Consider the following 21,871-nt stretch of genomic DNA (forward strand, 5'->3'; position numbering starts at 1 on the left):
CCAATCCTTGGGAATAGAATTAGGAAAAGTGATAGAAGGAGTCTTCTGTTCCTTTAAATAATTTCATAAGGCATATCACTAGCATTTCAAGAAGAGTTGAAGTAAATGAATAGCTTCCCTCAACTCTCATAGATTATGGATATATGGTTAAGTAAGGCTGATTTAAACTGTATCATCAGAGCTGTGAGTAGGTAATATTGTGAGGTCTAAAACAGTGACAACACAGCAAAGGAAACCATAAACAAAATGAGAAGACAACCTACGGAATGGGAGAACATATTTGCAAACAGTGCAACCGACAAGGGCTTAATTTCCAAAATATACAAACAGCTCACACAAATCAACAACAAAAAAACAACCCAACCAAAAAGTGGGCTGAACACCTAAATAGACATTTCTCTGAAGAAGACATACAGATGGCCAATAGGCACATGAAAAGATGCTCAACATCGCTAATTATTAGAGAAATGCAAATCAAAACTATGAGGTACCACCTCACACTGATCAGAATGGCCATCATTAGAAAGTCTACAAATAACAATTGCAGGAGAGGGTGTGGAGGAAAGGAAAGCCTCCTATACTGTTGGTGGGAATGTAAATTGATGGAGCCACTATGGAAAACAGTATGGAGGTTCCTCAGAAAACTAAACATAGAATTACCATAGGATCCAACAATCCCACTCCTGGGCATATATCTGGACAAAACTATAATTCAAAAAGATATATTCACCCCTATGTTCATAGCAGCACTTTTCACAATAGCCAAGACATGGAAACAACTTAAATGTCCATGGACAGATGAATGGATAAAGATGCTATTTGCAGCAACACAGATGCAACTAGAGATTATCATACTAAGTGAAGTAAGTCAGAAAGAGAAAGACAAATACCATATGATATTACTTATATGTGGAATCTAAAATATGACACAAATGAACTTACCTATAAAACAGAAACAGACTCACAGACATAGAGAACACACTTGTGGTTGCCAAGGGGGGTGGGGGAGAGGGGCAGGGATGGACTGGGAGTTTGGGGTTAGTGGATAAACCTATTGCATATAGAATGGATAACAACAAGGTCCTACTGTATAGCACAGGGAACTATATTCAATATCCTGAGATAAACCATAATGGAAAATAATATAAAAAAGAACGTATATGTATGTGTAACTGAGTCTCTTTGCTGTACAGCAGAAATGAACACAACACTGTAAATCAACTATACTTCAATTTAAAAAATGCAAAAAAAAGGTGACAATAGAAATGACTTCTCAATTAAATCTGAATCTCATAAAGAACTTTCTTTTTGAACAACAGAAATATTAGCCAAGAGTATTACTATGAACCACTCTGGATTCAGTTCTCTATTTTGTAAAATAAGGTTGACTACATCCCTGGGTCTCAACACTGGCTAAACATTAGAACCATCTGGGGAGATAAAAACCAAAAACCAAAAAGAAAAAACAAACCCCTGATACCTAAGTGCTAACCCCAGATATTTTGATTTAATTGATCCATCATTTCTTATGTTATTTCATTTTGGATTACAAAAATTATGAAGATACAGATAAGAAGAAAATATATACTCAAAGATAATCACTATTAAGATGTTGGTATGTTGTATATACTTGATTTATAGGCTTGTTTCCCACCCATCCTGGAGCCCTCATTCCTCCACCTACCTGTGTAATGTAAATATGGGAGTGGGGAGAAGTGCTAGCAGGAGGGGAAGCTTGGAAACCCGAAAGATCTAGTTGCTTCAGAATGTGCAGTTGTGAGCCTCTGCCCTTTCCATCTTCCCCCTCTAAAATCTAAACTGTCTCCTGTCCCCTATCCTGCACTCAAAATGGACGTGGCTGAAAATAAGTGGTAACCCAACCCAAAGGCTGTATAAAAGAGAAGGCCAGTTCCTAAGGAGCAAGCATAATGGTTAAAAGGCACAAAAAGCTGTGAGGTCAGGAGGCATAGAACAGGAGGGAGAGAGTTCTGGAAGGTGCTGTAGCTTAGGGTGGGTAGCGCCCTAGGACAGTGGACTCCTTCCTGTGGCTGAAGCTTGGGGGCAGTGGCTGCTGGGGGGGCAGGATTCATTGACCAAGGTAGCAATGCAAATCTCAAATCTCCTACACTGTGATCTTCTATGGATGAGAATACAATCATAGAACTTGAAGAAAATGACTGAAATTTTCTGAGATCCAATGTGAGTTTGGCTAACACTAAGGCCATTTTGCTACTCATTTATTAAGTGAATCTCTGTTTCTCCTCCCACTCCAAATTCCCCTCCCACAATAAGGGACCAGATGAAGGGTAATATTAAAAGGATCTAATGACTGGCTTGTCAGGTCCCCCATCAAACTGGAGGCAGGTCTAACAGCTGGAGCAGGGTTGATAACTTTTTAGCTGTTGGACTGTGGGCTGTGTGTGTTCCTGGGAAATGGCTGGGAATAATCTCTATTGATCTGAGGATACAGAGGTATTTTAATATTGTAACAACCAGTGACTAATAGTTCTTAGCATGGTGCTGGAGTTACATTTTACAAAAAAAAGATCATGCTGTACATATAATTTTGATTGTTGCTCTTTTTCAAACACTTAATATTGGATCACAAATATTTTCCTATGCCATAAGGTAAGATTTGAAAATGTTATTTATAAAATGTGGCATAAAATCCCATTGACTGGAATTAGCACAATTGATTTAATCATTCTCTTACTATTGAACATTTAAATTGTTTCTCTTTTGGGGGGAATAATTAATTTTGTAGCTATTCCAAATAATGCTATAACATTCTTGCATATATGCGTTTCTGTGCATCTTTATTTCCTTTGGACACATTCCTAGAAATGAACTTGGGAATCAATAGATTTGACTCTTTGTCAAATTGCCCTCCAGAAAGGTTGACCCAACACACCCTCCCCAAGCAGGGCTTGAGAGCATACATTTACCTCATTCTTAATGACACTGTGATTTATTGTTTTTTTAAAAAATAATGTTGATGTGAAAGAAGGAAAAGAGTATATCATTTCCAATGGTCATTTCTTTTATTATTCCTAAGAGGGAAGTTTTTTCACATGTTTATGGCCATTTCATGAATTACTTGTTGGTATCCTTTACATATTATTTCAAGGCATTTGTCGTTATCTAATTGATTTGAAAGAGCTCTATACACATTAAGGACACTAACTCTTCATCTGCTATCTATGCTGCAGTTATTTTTCCCTGTTTGCCACTTAAGTTCTCAGTTTGTTTTGTTGGTTTTTGAAAAATAAACCAACAAAATCTATGGATATTGCACTTATGATTCATTGCCCGTGGAACGTTATACTTATGTGTTAACATTTAGCTGTAATTAATATGGAAATTTTAAACTTTATATTTGTATGCCACAATTACTTTTTTTCCCCAAATACTGTATAATTCTCCTTTTCTTCACTAATTTGTAAGGGCAACCTTATCATATAGTGCTAACTCAATAACACCTTGGAGGAGGCTCCTCCTACAGCCCATTCACTGGAACTGTGGCTTGGAAAGCATAGATCCCAGAACTAACTTCTCTGCAGCGGTATATGCATGAATGTGGGAATGTGGCCAAAGTGCATCTCAATCACATTCCGTAGAGTCTTGTGGTCTGTCTACAGTCAAGGTTCTTAGCTTTTTTGTGTTTCCTGCACAGTTTTGAATTCTAGAATTTTTGGTAGCATATCTGAAGGAATTAAACTCAGAACAATCCTAAAGTTAGCAAAAAGTTCGATACAACCATTTTTTTTTTTTTTTTTTTTTTTTTTTTGCGGTACGCGGGCTTCTCACTGCTGTGGCCTCTCCCGTTGCGGAGCACAGGCTCCGGACGCACAGGCCCAGCGGCCATGGCTCACGGGCCCAGCCGCTCCGCGGCATGTGGGATCCTCCCAGACCGGGGCACGAACCCGTATCCCCTGCATCGGCAGGCAGACTCTCAACCACTGCGCCACCAGGGAAGCCCTCCATACAACCATTTTGACGGCACAACAATGTCTCCCAGTAGCTATGAAAGCATCCACTGCTCTGAGGGGTCTCTGTCACTGTCAGAATAACAATCATAATTATGGTCAACAATTATGCCATGCTTATTATGTACCAGGTACTGTGCTAAACCTTTTTTAGAAATCAACTCATTTACCTCTCACCTTATGAGAATTATTCCCACTTTATGGATGGGGAAACTGAGGCATAGGGCAGGAAAGTGACTTACTCAAAGTCACACAGTTAGTAAGTGGTGAAACTCAGATAAGGCTGCAGGCTGTCAGGCCTCAGACTCAACCCTCTGACCAATGTGCACTACTGTCTTTCGCTGCCCATTCACTCAGGTGGCGAAGCCCTCATATATTCCAGTGAACCTGTGACCTTTCTTGGTGCTGGACAATATTCCACATTCCATTCTCTCTTACTCACAGCAGCCTATAATCCTACTCTCCACAAGCTGTGCAGCTCAGCATTCTGCTGGAGAGACATCATTGTGCTAGAGTTTATACTCACTTGTAGCAAAAATAAAATCTACACATTAATTGAAAATTGGGAATGCATCTATGAGGAGCTGTTTGTACACCAAGGGGAGAATTAGAGTTAGTGGTAATAGCATAAGGATTCTAATATGAGGTTGAGCGAATTCTTTTAAAATATTAAGATAAATGTCAAATAACCAAGGAACAAATAGTTCTCATACTGAAGCATAGAAAGAGAATGAAATTTTTCTAATTTATTTTCTAAGGCTAGCATAAACTGCTAAAGAAATGTGCATACAGGCACCTACAGATGGACCCAATTTGTAAACTCAGGGTTTTAAGTTTTAAATTAAATTCTGCGAGATCAGATTAAGTTGGATGTAGAAAGAATAATACACCATGACTGAACAGAGTTTATTCTAGAATATAGATGTTTTGATTTTCCAGTGTCTATTAATAAAATATATCACATCAGTAGAACAAAGGGGAAATATATGATTATATGAATAAAGAATAGAAAGGCATTTAATAAAATTTGATATCTGTTCCTTAAAAAAGCTTAACAACTAGGAATAAAAGATTTGATTATCAATATGATTAACTACATTTATTTCTAACCAATTTCAAACACCACACCTAATAGTGAAAAAATAGGGAAAGAAAGAAGACAAATTTTATCTAATGCAGTAATATATGAAGCAAAAAGAAATGAGATAATAATCATAAAGGAAGAGCAAAATTATCAAAGTTTAATCAAAGCTAACTTTTACTCATGTTCTTTGCACTGTCCTAACAGTTTCCTTTGAATTAAGCTATTTATTTATTTCAACAACTTTATGAAGTAGGTAGTATCTTTACCCTATTTACAGATGAGGGAATTGAAGCACACAGAGGTTTAATAATTTCCCCTAAGTTGTACAGCTATTAAATGGCAGAGCAGGATCTGAAACCAGTCCTTCTGGTTTCATCCTGTGCACCAGGATGACACAAGAGAATTAACCACAGAACCATTAGAATTAATAAGTTAGCCAGATTTAAAAATAAATATGAAACTAAATAGTTTTTCTATATTAAATAATATGAGGAAACTAACTCCTCCTTACATTGAAAATAACTCACTAAAATGAAAATATAAAATACCCAGTAATAAATATTCAGAATCTAAATAAGGAACTAAGAAAAGAGTTGGATTCATGAAGATACATGCCATGTTTCCAGATAGTTGAACTAAATAGTATAACTAATTTTAATTATTATACAGATTCATTTTTAAGTTTAATGTCATTTCAGTGAAAGTTCCAACAGTTTTTTGGGGGGGAGGGCTCAGAAAAATGATATTGACTTTCATTTGTAAAAACAAATGAATAAACTTATGCTTTAAAGAAGAAAAAAAAGAATATACTTAAGTATTTACTTATCTATACATAGAGTCTCTTTGTCAGGATATATAAGAAACTGCTTACATTGTTTTGCTTCCAGGAGGGGATTTGGATGGCTGGAGGGGTTGGTGTGAAGGGAGATTTTTCACTGTACATTGTTTTATACCTTGAAATTGTGTGAATGTATTACTACACCAAAAGCAAAAACAAACAAAAAGAGGAAAACAAAAAAAAAATTGAAAAAAAAAATTTGAAAAAAGTATTGAAGGAGGATTTTTCTATCAAATCGTAAAACATTATGAAACTATAATAATTTAAAAAGTAAGACTGTGCTTCAAGACTAGATCGATTCCTAGAACAGCATAGAAAGTCTAGAAACCTGCCTGGCACTAGCATGGAAAGTGGAAGCTAACAGGTAGGCTGGCTTTTAAGCAATGGAATGAGTTATATCTAGAAGGCAAGTCTTAGACTGAGAGGATAGAACTCCAGAAAAAGAGGAAAGGGAAAGTAGAAGTTCTCCAAGACCTGTGAGCTTTTCTGGGAATTATTTTCTTTCTAATGTGGTTTTCTTGCTAGGCAAATTCTACTCCTTCCAATTTCCAAACAAAAAGCAGTGCTATCAAAAACAGACACCTAGATCAATGGAACAGAATACAAAGCCCAGATGGGACTTCCCTGGTGGCACAGTGGTTAAGAATCCACCTGCCAATGCAGGGGACACGGGTTTGAGTCCTGGTCTGGGAAGATCCCACATGCTGCGGAGCAACTAAGCCCATGCACCACAACTACTGAGCCTGTGTTCTACAGCCCGTGAGCCACAACTACTGAGCCCACGTGCCACAACTACTGAAGCCTGCATGCCTAGAGCCCATGCTCTACAACAAGAGAAGCCACTGCAATGAGAAGCCTGTGCACCACAACCAAGAGTAGCCCCCAGTCACTGCAACTACAGAAGGCCCGCATGCAGCAACAAAGACCCAATGCAGCCAAAAAAAAAAAAAAAAAAAAAAAAGAATATAGAGCTCAGAAATAAACCCAGACACTTATGGTCAATTAATCTATGACAAAGGAGGTAAGAATATACAATGGAGAAAAGACAGCCTCTTCAATAAGTGGTGCTGGGAAAACTGGACAGCTACATGTAAAAGAATGAAATCAGAACATTCTCTAACACCATATACAAAAGTAAACTCAAAATGGATTAAAGACCTAAATGTGAGACTGGATACTATAAAACTCCTAGAGGAAAACATAGGCAGAACACTCTTTGACATAAATCACAGCAATATTTTTTTGGATCTGTCTCTTAAAGTAAAGGAAATAAAAGCAAAAATAAACTCCAAAGCTTTGCATAGCAAAGGAAACCATCGACAAAATGAAGACAACCTACTGAATGGGAGACAATATTTGCAAATGATATGACTGATAAAGGATTAATATCCAACATATATAAACAGTTCATATAACTCAACATAAAAAAAAAAACCTGATTAAAAACTGGGCAGAAGGGACTTCCTTAGTGGCACAGTGGTTAAGAATCCGCCTGCCAATGCAGGGGACATGGGTTTGAGACCTGGTCCGGGAAGATTCCGCATGCTGCGGAGCAACTAAGCCCGTGAGCCATAACTACTGAAGCCCAAGTGCCTAGAGCCTGTGCTCTACAATGAGAGAAGCCACCGCAATGAGAAGCACGTGCACTGCAATGAAGAGTAGCCCCCGCTCACTGCAACTAGAGAAAGCCACACGCAGCAACAAAGACCCAATGCAGTCAAAAAAAAAAGAGCAGAAGAACTGAATAGACATTTTTCCAAAAAGGAAATGCAGACGGCCAACAGGTACATGAAAAGATACTCAAGGTTTCTAGGGTTTGGGGGCCAGGACTAGGGAGGTATGCCATGACAGAATGTTTTTACAGGGCAACTTTGGCCTGTACTAGGTCCATCTCTGGTCCTCACCATCATCCTGCTTTGCGTCTTCGGCCAATATTGCCAGGGCCACTTCGGCCAGTACTAATGTATTCTCTGTCCTAAATATGAATGTAGACCCAATTACCGACACGCTGTTGGAATCAGAAACACAGTCAGTGAACAATAAGCAGAAAAGAAGAAGGAATGATAATAAAGAGGACAATCACCATTCTCCCCAGTCCAAAAGGAGTAAGAGAAACCCTGTTTTTCAGGAGTCTCAGGATGCAACGAAAAACAATAAGGAAGGAAGCACTAAGAGGAACCAAAGTGTGTGCATGTTCAAGCAATGATAATGACAGGAGCAGCAGTGTTAATTCCCCAGAGAGAGTAATTGTATCAGAAAGCAGCTTAAACCAGATCATTGCTGAACTCAACAAGAGTACCCCTCAGTCCTTATATGAGGAGTATGCGGTATGCCAAGGTCCTTATTCCCACATCAACCAGATCATAAGGGAGGCACACTTCAACAGCCTATAGCAGCAAGGACAATCTCCAACATGATGAACTAGGAGCTCCTTATTCCAGCCTAAAATTTGTTTATAAAAGCAATTGCACACACACACACACACACACACACACACAAAAGAAAAGATGCTCAACATTGCTAATCATCTGGGAATGCAAATCAAAACCACAATGAGACATCACCTCACACCTGCCAGAATGGCCATCGTCAAAAAGAACACAAGTAACAAACGTTGTCAAGGATGTAGAGAAAAGGCAACCCACCTACACTGTTGGTGGGAATGTAAATTGGTGCAGCCACTGTGGAAAACAGTATGGAGGTTTCTCAAAAAACTAAAAACAGGGTTACCATATGACTGAGCAATTCCACTCCTGGGTTTATATCCGAATATAACAAAAACACTCATTCAAAAAGCTACATGTAGGGCCTCCCTGGTGGCGCAGTGGTTAAGAGTCCGCCTGCCGATGCAGGGGATACGGGTTCGTGCCCCGGTCTGGGAGGATCCCATATGCCGCGGAGCGGCTGGGCCCGTGAGCCATGGCCGCTGGGCCTGCGCATCCGGAGCCTGTGCTCCGCAACGGGAGAGGCCACAACAGTGAGAGGCCCGCATACCGCAAAAAGAAAAAAAAAAAAAAAAAAAAGCTACATGTACCCCAATGTTCATAGCAGCATTTTTTACAATTGCCAAGATATAGAAGCAACCTAAGTGTCTGTCAACAGATGAATGGATAAAGAAGATGTGTATATATACAATGGAATACTACTCAGCCATAAAAAGGAATGAAATGTTGACATTTGCAGCAACATGGATGGAGTTGGAGGGCATTATGCTAAGTGAAATAAGTCAGACAGAGAAAGACTGTATGATATCACTTATATGTAGAATCTAAAAAATACAACAAACTAATGAATACAACAAAAAAGAAGCAGACTCACAGATATAGAGAACAAACTAGTGATTAACGGGGGGGGGGGTGGGGGGGAGGAGGGGAGCAGTAGGAGGTACAAACTATTGATATAAGATAGGCTCAAGGATATACTGTACACATGGGGAATATAGACAATATTTTGTAATAAATGTAAATGGAAATTAGCCTTTAAAAATTGTATAAAAAATTAAAAAATAAAATTTAAAAAAGGAGTGCTATGCTATGAATTCATTACAGAGGGGGAGGTAACTTGAGAGATGGATGTTCTCTTGACCAGGGAAGACCAGTTGTCCATATGACCTTAGGTAAGTCATCTATAAGAATCATTAGCACTTGCTAAGTGGTTACTCTGGGCCAGGCATGGTTCCAAGGGCTTTGTATGTATTATGTCATTGAATCTTTCTAACAATCCTCTGAAGATTGTTATAACCATCTTTTTTTTTTTTTTCTTGCAGTACACGGGCCTCCCACTGCCGTGGCCTCCCCCGCCGCGGAGCACAGGCTCTGGACGCACAGGCCCAGCGACCCTGGCTCACGGGCCCAGCCGCTCCGCGGCACGCGGGACCTTCCCGGACCAGGGCACGAACCCGCGTCCCCCGCATCAGCAGGCGGACTCCCAACCACTGCGCCACCTGAGATGCCCTATAACCATCTTTATAACAAACCCGTTACACCCTCTAGCAGTTACTGAGTGATTACTATGGGCCAGCAGTGGTTGCAGGTACCTTGCATGTATTCCTTAATTCAATCTTTATAAACAATCCTTTGTAATAGCACCATCTTAATTTACAAGGTAGGAAAGTGAGGTATAGAGATGTTAAACAGCTGGGTCACACAGTAAGTGTCACCAGCATAGCCCACTAACAATTCATGGAAAAATAGAATCTGGGTAATAAAATACAGTCTAACCTTTTTTCTTTTTCCTTTGTGATTAGTCTGGTTTCACTTGCTCACAGGGAGCCGCGTGCAGAGGCCTCGTACTGGTACGTGGCACTTCAGACCAGAGTTCCTCCTCGGGGGAAGTGCCCGCGCGAGACACCTCAGCTCCGGGCGTGGGCAGAAGCGCGGTTGCACACACCACCTCAATTCAAGATGGCCGCGGGCCGTGGGCAGAGACGCTGCTCCGGAGCCTGCGCTCTGGAGCCTGAGCGGTACGGCTGCGCCTGCCCTGGGAGAGCTCCGCCCCCCCGCCCCCCCACCCCGCGCTGAGGAGATCCTATAAAGCAGCCCCGCCCACAGCCTGTAGGGATAGCGTGTCCTCTAGAGAGTGAGTTCGCCTTTCTCCATTCTTTGAGCAAAGAAGAAAACTTCCCTTTACTTTTTTTTTTTTTTTTTTTTTTTTTTTTTGCGGTACGCGGGCCTCTCACTGTTGTGGCCTCTCCCGTTGCGGAGCACAGGCTCCGGATGCGCAGGCTCAGCGGCCATGGCTCACAGGCTCAGCCGCTCCGCGGCATGCGGGATCTTCCCGGACCGGGGCACGAACCCGTGTCCCCTGCATCGGCAGGCGGACTCCCAACCACTGTGCCACCAGGGAAGCCCTCCCCTTTACTTCTGAACCAAACTCAGGCTCATTCTGTTGGCTCCAATGACACCGGCAGAAGGACCGTTGCTGGGGCCTGACTGGAAAGGGTCGGTAAAAAGAGTGGTAGCACTGGGACTTGAATTGTTTGGTTTGACTCCGGTGGCCATTACAGTCCAGTACACTGTACCACTGCTAACCCCTCTGTTTCAGTGTTCACATGTAAAAAGAGAGGGAGCTGGATTACACATTCACTGAGTTCCTTTCAATTCTACAAGTTACCATTCTAAGACAAAACACCTCCAGGATCTGGACTGGTTTCTGCAGTGACCACCAGAAAGCAGACAGTGCGAGCCCATCCCCAGACCTCTGCATAGTGGTCATGCTGAGTCAGCTGACTTGAATAGCACTAAGTAAGAAGGATTAAAATGTCCTTTCAGATGAATTTCAGGTGTTCCTCTCATGATTCTTAAAAGTAAGGTGTTTTCGTTGTTGTTGTTGATTTTGGTTTTTTTTTTTTTTAACACAAAACTGTGTTCTGATTTACTGTTGTGAGTTAGAGTACAGAGGAATGATCTTGGGGTCACCCAGGATCAAAGCTTAGGATGTCAAGGTTAAAATAATTCTCTTTCCTCTTTATCGGTTGCTATTTATTCGTGACCTTGATTACAGGGTCAGGGCCCTCTGAAATGTCTCTTGGAGAAATGTTAACCTGTTGCTGCACAGAACAAATAGGTTGAGTAGGAAAATGATAAAGAACCTGGCTTCAGAAGCTTCTGGGGTGGAAGCCAAGACCTGACCTTAAAAATTCCCAATTCCCATCACATCAGTTCCACAGGTCAAATTCCAGTGAATCCTACCCCTTTAGCCTCCTCCTAGGATTCTGGTGTCTTTCTTTGCTTTAAAGGCAGGTTGCCATGGAGACTGGATCCACTCCTACCATGGAAGAGGTCGGCCTGTCACTAAGCTGAGCCTACTGGGCAGAACTCATTGCAAATGGAAGCTCAGCCCTGGGGAGACTTGAGCAAACCTAGCTGCCATCACCTTTATTTTCTTTTGTGCTAGGAGTCATGAAGGGATTGATGAGGTGGGTTATAAGAATCCAGAAAGTATAACTTCATGGTGAACAAGAGTGTGAGGAGGGCTTGGGGGTCAGAAACCAGAGTTAAAAATGGGAGCTTTGCCTTTGTCCTGTGTGGCCTTGGATAAGTCATGTAACCTCAGATGGACTAGAAATGGAATCTATCTCACAGGCTGTGTTGAGGATCCAGTGAGATGATAGGAATGAAAGTTTTGCACAGTGTCTGGTTTAATAAATGGGAGCTGCTTAATATACCAGAGTTATCGCTCTTCTTCTGATTATTACTACTGGTTAATATTCTTGGCCTGATCTCCTCTGTCTCCATTTGGAAGCTACTCCCCATCCCCGCATGGAGGTTGAGTTGCTAGGGTCTATCTTGGCAGCTGAGAAGCTGGGAACAGGCTGGGGCTAAGAGACTCTGAACAGAGCCCTTTGCTAGTTAAGAGAATACAACACTTTCTATACTGAATTCTTTTTTGTATTGCTTGAATATTTTGAAGAAGGTGATGCTAATTTTACATTTAGAAAGAAACACCAGTACTTAAAAAACTCTGTAAGAACCAGTTGATATCTAATAGTGCAACACCTGTAACATCAAATTACCATCTAAAAGAATTTAAACCATATTGTGATAACCTGAGATGGATACATCGCCCATGTGATGTTCTGGCTGGGAATGCATAATCTAAATCTAGTTGTGAGGGAGCGTCAGACAAACCCATAAGGAGGAACTTGGTGTTAAAATAAGAGAAAGACTGTAAGTTCAAAAATGTCAATGTCATAAAAGACAAAGAAAGTCTAAAGAAATGTTCCAGGTTAAAGGAGACTAAAGAGGCCCGATAACTAACTGTAGTACCTAATCCTAGACTGGATCCTGTACTGGGGGTAAAATGCTATAAAAGACATTATTGGATCAATAGACAAAATTGGAATGCAGGCAGATGAGATAAAAGTACATACACATGTATGCGCACATACACACTAACACAAATAAGCATATACATACATACATATAGAGAAAGAGGCAGAGAGAGAGAGAGAGAAAGAGAGATACAGAGATGTAGAGATGGACACACAGAAAGAGCTAACAATAAAGCAAATGGGGTAAAACGTTATCAGGTGAATCTGGGTAAAAGACAGTGTTCTTTTTTTTTTGCTGTACGCGGGCCTCTCACTGTTGTGGCCTCTCCCGTTGTGGAGCACAGGCTCTGGACGCGCAGGCTCAGCGGCCATGGCTCACGGGCCCAGCCGCTCCACGGCATGTGGGATCTTCCCGGACCGGGGCATGAACCCGTGTCCCCTGCATCAGCAGGTGGACTCTCAACCACTGCACCACCAGGGAAGCCCCAAAGACAGTGTTCTTTATACTAATCTTACAATGTTTCTTCAAGTTTGAAATGATTTTCAAACAAAAAGTTAAAAAAAGCATTAGAATGCTATTAAATGTTATATGTGTATATTTTTAAATTCTGAGGATACTTTTAGAAATGGAAATAGTTCCCATGTAGACTGGAACATTGTCCCTTCACTTCTTCCCCCAATGGACCCAATAAAACAAGAGTGGCCTCATCAATAAGCAACTGACATTTTAAAATTTTACATAGAGAAAACTAATTTAGGGCCCTTATTAAGCACACGGACCTATTTATTAGGCTTACAAGTGTGCTAAACATGACTCCTGGGTGGATGTGGTCTTTCTGCAATACAGTGTCTAGCCCATACCCATCTTTTACACCAACCTTGGGCCTCAGTGCATCTAGACCCTTACCTCCTCACCGTGTCCTGTATTTGCGATGGGTGAGAGGTTTGTTTTTTTCTACTTGTTTGGGAATAAAAATAGCTACAAGTTTAGTGGTTCTTCCTTAGGCTCCATTAAAATATCCTTGCATCCAAATGGTTGCCTCAAAGCGAAAATCTATGGATATCAGCTAATCAACACAGTTGTTTAATAATTCTAAAGAAATATGGAGTTAATGAATAGAGATGGTAGGAAAAGCTCAGTGTGGTGACCCAGCTGACTTCCAGACAAGGGGCTAAGCTGAGGATTTGCCTTCTGAAGTTGATCTAGCCAAGTTGTGGGACATAACATCAGGGTTGATTCAGGAGATCTGGCTCACCAGGTGGGCCTTCATTCCCTCTGCGTACCACTCCCAGATTCTCCTTCTTTCGATGCATAGTCAGGCAAGAGGCCCCATTCCCGAGGACACTATGGTGGTCCTATGGTGGAGAATGCTGACAACGACACCACTCCCCTCAACCCCAATCCAATGAATCACTTTCGGTTTCATGGTTCTCTAAGGCAGTGAATGGTAATTGTTTGGATAAGATCAGTCAGGGGCTTCCCTCTAGCTGGGTCCAGAAGAGGGGCTGGGAGTGGATTGGCATGTCACAAGCTTTCCCAGGAGTTGGCTGATGGAAGGGAAGTTCCTGTGTGCTGGAAAGAGGACAAAGAGCACAAAGAAGGAGGCAGAGGAGGGGGAGGGGCAGGCTTCCAGTCAACGTGTTTGCCCGGGTTAGGTCTTGAGTGGGCAAGAAAATTGGAAAAAGAATTCTCCTGTTACTTCTTCCCTCTGTTCCTCTTTCTTGACCAAGAGAGGGAGAAGGCTGCGCATTTTCTCACAGGCAACAGATAATCTGCTTCTGAACCTCTGGAATGGTCACCTGCAGCTAATCTTCCTGTATCTGGACCATCAATCTGAAAATCAATCACAGAATTCTCCTCAGTGTTCCTGGGTTTCATCCCATTCAAGGTCTGTGCCTAAAGTCAGCTGAGCCCAAATCATCCCCTCTCTTTCCTGTCTCCTTTGCCTGCCTTTTCTCTACTTTCTTCCCAAACCCCTTTGAAAATTTGCTTATTCTTCCTTTGGAGGCATTCTTCCTTTGTCACATCAGAATTTTAACTTTGGTTTTTTCAGCAAAGTGCATATCTGTGCACTCTAAATACTTTTTGTTTGGCGTTCCCATTTTGGATGAAAAGTTGGAAATTAAAACCAGCATATCTGCATGTGGGAGCTTTAAAAATCCACAATACGGGGCTTCCCTGGTGGTGCAGTGGTTGAGAGTCCGCCTGCCGATGCAGGGGACACGGGTTCGTGCCCTAGTCTGGGAAGATCCCACATGCCACGGAGCAGCTGGGCCCGTGAGCCATGGCTGCTGAGCCTGCGCGTCCGGAGCCTGTGCTCCGCAACGGGAGATGCCACAACAGTGAGAGGCCCGCGTACCGCCAAAAAAAAAAAAAAAAAAAAAAAAAAAAAAAGGAAGAGTATTGCAGTAAAAAAAAAAGATGGGTTTTGAAGTCAGGCAGGTTTAGGCTTGAACCTCAGTTTTGTCATTTTATCTTATGCCCTTTCCATCCCACCTCCCAAATGCCAACCCTTCTTCCGACTTAAATGAGAATGGATTTTACCAGAAACCCAGCGATGAGGCTGTATACCTCTGAGAAGGAACTTGAGATCTGACCTTTTTTCATGCCAAGTAGCAGGCTGAATGGTGGCCTTGAAGGTATATCCATGTCCTAGTCCCTGGGACCTGTGACTATGACCTCATATGGCAAAAGAGTGCATGTCACCTCACACGTTGAAAGACTGAGTTAAGGATTTTGAGAGTAGAAGCTTATCCTGGCGTATCTGGGTGGGCCCTAAATGCAAGCACATGTATTGTTATAAGAGAGAGGCAGAGGGAGTTCTCAGACACACATGCAGAGGGAAAGGCCATGTGAAGATGCAGGCGGATTGGGGTGATGAAGCCACAGCAGTTAGAAGCTGGAGGAGACAAGGAAGGACTCTTCCCTAGAGCCTTCGGAAGGAGCACACGCCCTGCTGACATCTTGATTTCATACTTCTGGCTTCCAGAGCTGTGAGAGATTGCATTTCTCTTGTCTGAAGCCACTCAGTTTATGGTAATTTGTTAGAGCAGCCCTAGGACACGATGCTCTGTATAAATCTGGGCTGGAGGGCCCAGCCCCTTCTCGAATTCTCGCAACAGCTCTACCAGAGAAAAACCTGTGAGGGTGGGCCACACCCCCCAGAGGTGCCTGCAGACACACTGTTCAGCCTCCTCAGTAAGCCTCTTTCTTACAGAGCTGGGGCAGGGCTGGGCTGGGTGAGGCCCTTGGGATCTCCCTTGTCATTTCTATTTTCTCTCTGAGGCCTGGGTTCCTCCTCATGCAGGGATCTTTGGTTACATAACTGAAGTCTCAACTTCAGTAGGAACCTCTGTGTTCTGTAGTAAATGATTTTACTACAGGTCCTTTTCTGCGTGTGGGCTTTGAGAGGGAAGACAGCCAGGGAGAACACGTGGGACCAGAGAGATATTGCCGTGGTGAAAGTAAGAAGCACAAAGCCGGAGTGGAGAGCTCTGAAGACCCAGGCTTCCTCCCTCACAGCTTCACAGGGCAAGCCAGAGACACGGCCCCAAATCCCCTTGGCCAGGAAGATAACACAATCTTTAAGCCTCCTAGCAACCCTGTGAATGTATAATATTATCCACATTTCACAGATGAGAAGATCAACCAGTTTGTCCAAGTCCATGCAACTGGGATGAGGACTGAGACTGGACTAGAGCAAATGTCCATCTGTCCCCAAGCCCCTGGCATGGAGTTGTCTTATTACCTCTGCTAAAGAGAAAAATAGAAAAATGCAATTAGAGGGACTCAGACTTACCAAATCCACCTGGGTTTGGTTTGAGCCAAACTGAAGGTCATTATTCATCATAGTTTCCAAGTGCACATTGCTGACCATTCTCTGGGCAACCATAAGCCAAAGCTGCCTGAGCCCTACCTCCACCTCAAAGTAGCTGTTAAGACCAGAGATTGCCCTTGGAAAGAAACTTCTTAGTCTGCTGTCTGGATAGCGAACACCTGGGTCTCAGTCCCCTCTGTTACTAATTAGCTGTGTGTTATGATCATAAATTGCCCCCCTCCTTTTTTTTTTTTTGCGGTACGCGGGCCTCTTACTGTTGTGGCCTCTCGCGTTGCGGAGCACAGGCTCCGGATGCGCAGGCTCAGCGGCCATGGCTCACGGGTCCAGCCGCTCCGCGGCATGTGGGATCCTCCCAGACCGGGGCACGAACCCGTGCCCCATGCATTGGCAGGCAGACTCTCAATCACTGCGCCACCAGGGAAGCCCCAAATTGGCCCCCATTTTAACCTCTCAGTGCTTCACTTTTCCCATCTGAGATCTTAGGGGGATGGATGGAATGAGTGGTTCTCAATCTTTGTTGTACATTAGAACTTCCTGGGGAGCTTTGTCTGGCCATGCCCCTCACCAAATAAAATGGAATATCCAGTGGTGGAATCCGGGCAACAGGATTTTCAAAAACTGTCTAGGTGACTTTTATATGTGGCCAAGTTTTTCTTTTCTTTTCAATGTTACATTTCATTCAGGTAGATCTGTAATCTCACAGTGATGAGAGGAGAAAGCCAAGTCTTTAATAATTATAATAAAAAAATAATAAAAAAGCTTACGAACAGCAATGCAACATTTCCTTCCCCCCCAACCCCATGATGAATTAACAGCTGGTAGAGGATGCAGTGACTCAGAATCAAAAATAAAAACAAGGGGCTTCCCTGGTGGTGCAGTGGTTGGAGTCTGCCTGCTGATGCAGGGGACACGGGTTCGTGCCCCGGTCCGGGAAGATCCCACATGCTGCGGAGCGGTTGGGCCCGTGAGCCATGGCCGCTGAGCCTGTGCGTCCGGAGCCTGTGCTCTGCAATGGGAGAGGCCACAACAGTGACAGGCCCATGTACAGCAAAAAATAAATAAATAAATAAAATAAAAATAAAAACAAAAACAAAAATCAAGCCAACCTCAGGAACAATCCATACTGTCAATGACTTTCCATACATAATTCAAACAAGTAGTCAAATGCCAACCAGTTGTGGAGAACACCATGGACTTCCTTGGTTTTTGATAGTGTTTTTCTTTTGAAGGTAAAATAAAATAGGACACAAAGTCGTACCTAAATGCTGATGTCTACATTCCATAAAGGCGATGCCATCGCAGCAGTCTTACAAGACTTCTAAGATCTTTCCAGATGTAATGTCTTTTGTCAACATCTGCATGTAAAGCTAGTGGACACTAGAGTTTTGATTCCCCAGATATTAGGAATTCAAGGAAAATCCTCTACTAAAGCCCTACCCATACTCAACTTTTCAAGAGAAAGTCACTTCACCATGGTTTTGCCCAGCAATATGGTATTTAGAATCTATGCAATGGTCTAAACCTATTATGGCCTTTCATGCTTTTAAGAAGGTGGAGGGGTTAATGTGATAATAGAACTATTCAGGTATCATTTAGTTAACTGTTGTTCTAGGGGTTGCTCTAAATGGTACCCTGGAGTTCTAAAGAAAATAATTAATGTAGTATAGTCAACTGGCCTTAACTAAACCCTCATTTGTTCTGAGGACTGCTAAATTCAAGCTAGAGATAGAGAGGTGAATAGTCTTTCACATTTGAGGAACTCACAGTCGAGGGTGGTAATAATTATAACAGCAACGATAATAACAAAAGCAACCACAGTTTGAAAGTAGTTAATGCATATCAGGCAATGTGACAGGTGCTTTTTGTACATTATTTTAGATTCTCACAACAACCTTGCTAGGTGAGCATCGTTTCCTTTATTTTAACGCTGAGGCAATTAAGGCCCAGAGAGGTCAGGTAACTTGCTAAGGTCACACAGCTAAGAAGTAGTTATTCTGCCATTCTAACCTACGTCGCCCATGCTATTTCCACCATACCACAGCACCTCTAGAGAGAAATGATTGAGAAATAGAGATGGAGGTATCAGGGAGAGGGTTAACTTACAAGGGGAAGAATCAGGTCTAGGGTGGAGAAATAGCTGTGAATTGCTCACATGAAAAGTGCTATAAGAAAATAAATATTATAAATTAATATTTTAACTATGTTTTGGGCTCAGTCCTGTTAGGAGACACAACACTGGAACAGATGGATTCATTACGAGGGGCTAGTGTTCTGCAGTCAGTTCTAATTCCCTCAAATTAGTCTTAAAAAATAAACCCATTGTGTTTCTCTTTGAATTGCATAGCTCAATAATGTCATTTTTTAGCCAGTATGAGGTCTTTGGATCTAAGCATATTGTCACTTTTGCTGATTGCCGTCAGTGATACAAACTGTACAAAGGATGTGGGCACAACTGTAACAATCACTTTCTCTATGGTGTTCCTAGCCCAATGCTGTGTAAACTGGCACATCCTGAAGATGCACACACACACACACACACACACACACAGTAGTTACTCAGAAATCTAAATGTAAGTCTGTAACTACAAAGCACTGAACTGAAATAATTCACCCATGAAACCAGATGTAGCTTGAAGGGTAGGTAGTAAACACACTATGGCCTAGAGCAGGAAAAGGGAAAAGGAAAGAAGCAATGAATTTTCTTAATGAGGCTTTCACAGACCACCATTTTCACGGTGTAGCCAAAACAGGTAAATGACCAAAGGATCTTAGGATTCAGAGGAATACTCAGAGGGTATTGAAAGTGGTTTAGATATCAGATATTTTTTTAAAAAATCTTCTAAAATATTACTTACATTTAAAGAATGGAAATTTTCTGTACTTACAGAGAAAAGATGCATAATTACACATAGGTATATATATGCATACACGCACACACTTCATATGCAAAATGTACATGCACAGACTGAATGGCTGAATACATGTTTTTTATAAGGATGGATCAATTTCACAGCAATTGTTTTGTGTGGAAAATTACTTCCACACTGGGAATTATGAGTAAGAAAGATATATCCTTTCATTGCAAATAATAACATAGTGATAAGTCATTACACAACCTCGGATGAGATAATATATCAACTACAGCATGAATCTGGGCAACATATATTCCTGAAGGGAATCAAGAGATATTTATGAAACTATAGCAATGAGATATTGGGTTTATGTTACTTATTATAATGTATATATTTTAAAGATTTGAACAAAAAGCTAATGAGAATAAAGATGATACTATCTGAAATAGCTGGTGTGCTTGAAACCCAATTTTTAAAATTTGTAGGTAGGAGCACTTTAGCAAGACTAATAGACCATAAGCTTATTTTTCCCTTCTAAATGCTTATCAGATGAGAAGTGAACATTTAGAACAGGTTTGTTTCCTATGTGAAATCCTCTTCCCACATTACACCCACACACCCACACCCCTCCACCACACACACACATTACTCTCTCTCCCCGTACAACTGCAAATCCCTACCGTTGGACTAAAGATGCAAAGAACCAAAGGGTGAGTTAAAGCAGCGTTTTTACCTTTTTGCTGATCAAACACAGATGGAGTGCTGAAATCCATGGTTGCCTGTCTCATCATTTACCATCAGAATGGCAAAAAGCATCCAGGTCTCTAGAGAGGAGAAAACACCATCTTACACGTTACAGTCAACACAACAGTCAGCTACAGCATCCCTTGCCTCTCTGTTTGAGAATTAAATGTGCATTAGAGCTGCAGTCTTTGTCAAGGCAAATGATGGAAATAGGTAAATGTTATTCCTGTAATACCTAACAGGAAAAAGAGTTACTTCCTATGGTCTCACTCATCAGCTATACCCACGTGTAAATATTACACACCCTCTCTCCTCCAACAAATACAGAAAAAAAAAGCTCAAACCTTGAAAAATGGTTTTCATAGAGGGCCACCTGCCTTGGATCTGGGCCAGGAAAATACTGGAGGTAACGGAGCCTCAGCAGCTGGTGTGTTGTTTTAAACCAAAAGAAATCTCAATGGGTGAGTGAGGATTCACAGGGCCAGACGGAGCATGTGCAAAGCTGCCAATGCAGTTTGGATTCAGCTGTGTTCTTGGTGGAGTGAGAACTGCATTTGGGTCATGTGAGCAGAGTGCCATCTCAATGGAATAGCACGTAAATATTGTAGCAGGAGGCTGCTGGCCATGTGCTGTATGGAGTAATTACCGGCTTTCACAGCTCATCTTTAGTCTCCCTTCAGCTCTGTTCTCCAAATGACAGGGAGGACGGGGGGAAGGAAGTAGCGTTTGAAAGGTTGCATTTCAGGGCTCAGATATCCATGGCGATAAAATTAAAACAGTGTACAATCACAAGGGTGTTTAGTGAAGTATTATATGTGGTGGAAAAACCTCAAATCAACCAAATGTATATCATTTGAGGAGCAGTTGAATAAATGGTAGTAAACTCATACTCTAGATTTAAAACTCTGAAGTAAATCTATATGAATTTATCTGGTAGGATGACTCTAATCTATTATTAAATGAGAAAAGTTATATATTTCATTTGTTCACATCTTTATAAAACCAGCAACCACCCACTGTATATGTAAACATGTTCATGTATGTTCATAGGAACAGAGGAAGATGTATGAAGATATATTGTTAATATTGGTTACCTCAGGGGATTGCAATTAAAGTAGATTTCTATCTTGTTCTTTATCTACCTCTGTATTTTTAGGCTTATTATAACAAGCCTGTTGTTTTATATTTGTTATTAAAAATCTGGTATAATAAATTCAAAATAAAGCTCTACAATCAAGACAATCAGGTTTTTGGATAAGTCAAAGAGTCATATAGAAGATGATCTTGTAAATGCTGTTGATAATGATAATAACTTTTTTAAACTAAATTAGTGTGTGACTATGGAAATAAAAGCAGAAACCATTTTTCTTCGTATATGGCCACATTTGTTTTGATCTACTGATATGGACTGTGTTTTTCAATAGACAGGCTTCTTTCTTATCTCTTGCCTCTCATATTTTCCCCATCAACAGACTGGCTGGCCTCAGTTCCCTGTGACAATACTAGGACCCACTTACCTTCCTGACATCAGCCTTTCCCCTACAAACACCCTGTGTTCATTTTATTTAAAATATGGGCAGAACCTACTTCTTATAAATCATTACGCAAAATGTGCTCCATAGATAAATTTTTTAAATTTCCCAGTGCTGTGTTTTTTGTTTGTTTGTTTATTTGTTTTTTGCATTAACCATGAAAGCCAGACTTTGGAGGCCGAGAATGAATTGGTGAAGACACCTTGGCTTACACTAGCAGATAT

General features: G+C 41.5%; 2 protein-coding genes across 2 annotated transcripts in view; one reads left to right on the forward strand and one right to left on the reverse strand.

Moving 5' to 3' along the window:
• The window catches only part of ANKRD55 (ankyrin repeat domain 55), a 96,652-nt gene extending 76,490 nt beyond the window's left edge, over positions 1-20,162 (reverse strand). The window contains exon 1 of the mRNA XM_060091703.1: positions 20,105-20,162. Within this exon, the coding sequence (XP_059947686.1) occupies positions 20,105-20,162 (58 nt within the window). The remainder of the gene's footprint in view (positions 1-20,104) is intronic.
• Positions 4,100-8,301, forward strand: LOC132485213 (protein FAM104A-like). The gene is made up of 3 exons (XM_060091704.1): positions 4,100-4,117; positions 7,956-8,050; positions 8,097-8,301. The coding sequence occupies exons 1-3, from the start codon at positions 4,100-4,102 to the stop codon at positions 8,299-8,301; spliced, it is 318 nt and encodes a 105-aa protein (XP_059947687.1).
• Positions 20,163-21,871: the final 1,709 nt, after the last annotated feature.

The sequence above is a fragment of the Mesoplodon densirostris genome, chromosome 3 (assembly GCF_025265405.1).
Source record: "Mesoplodon densirostris isolate mMesDen1 chromosome 3, mMesDen1 primary haplotype, whole genome shotgun sequence".
Taxonomy (NCBI): domain Eukaryota; kingdom Metazoa; phylum Chordata; class Mammalia; order Artiodactyla; family Ziphiidae; genus Mesoplodon; species Mesoplodon densirostris.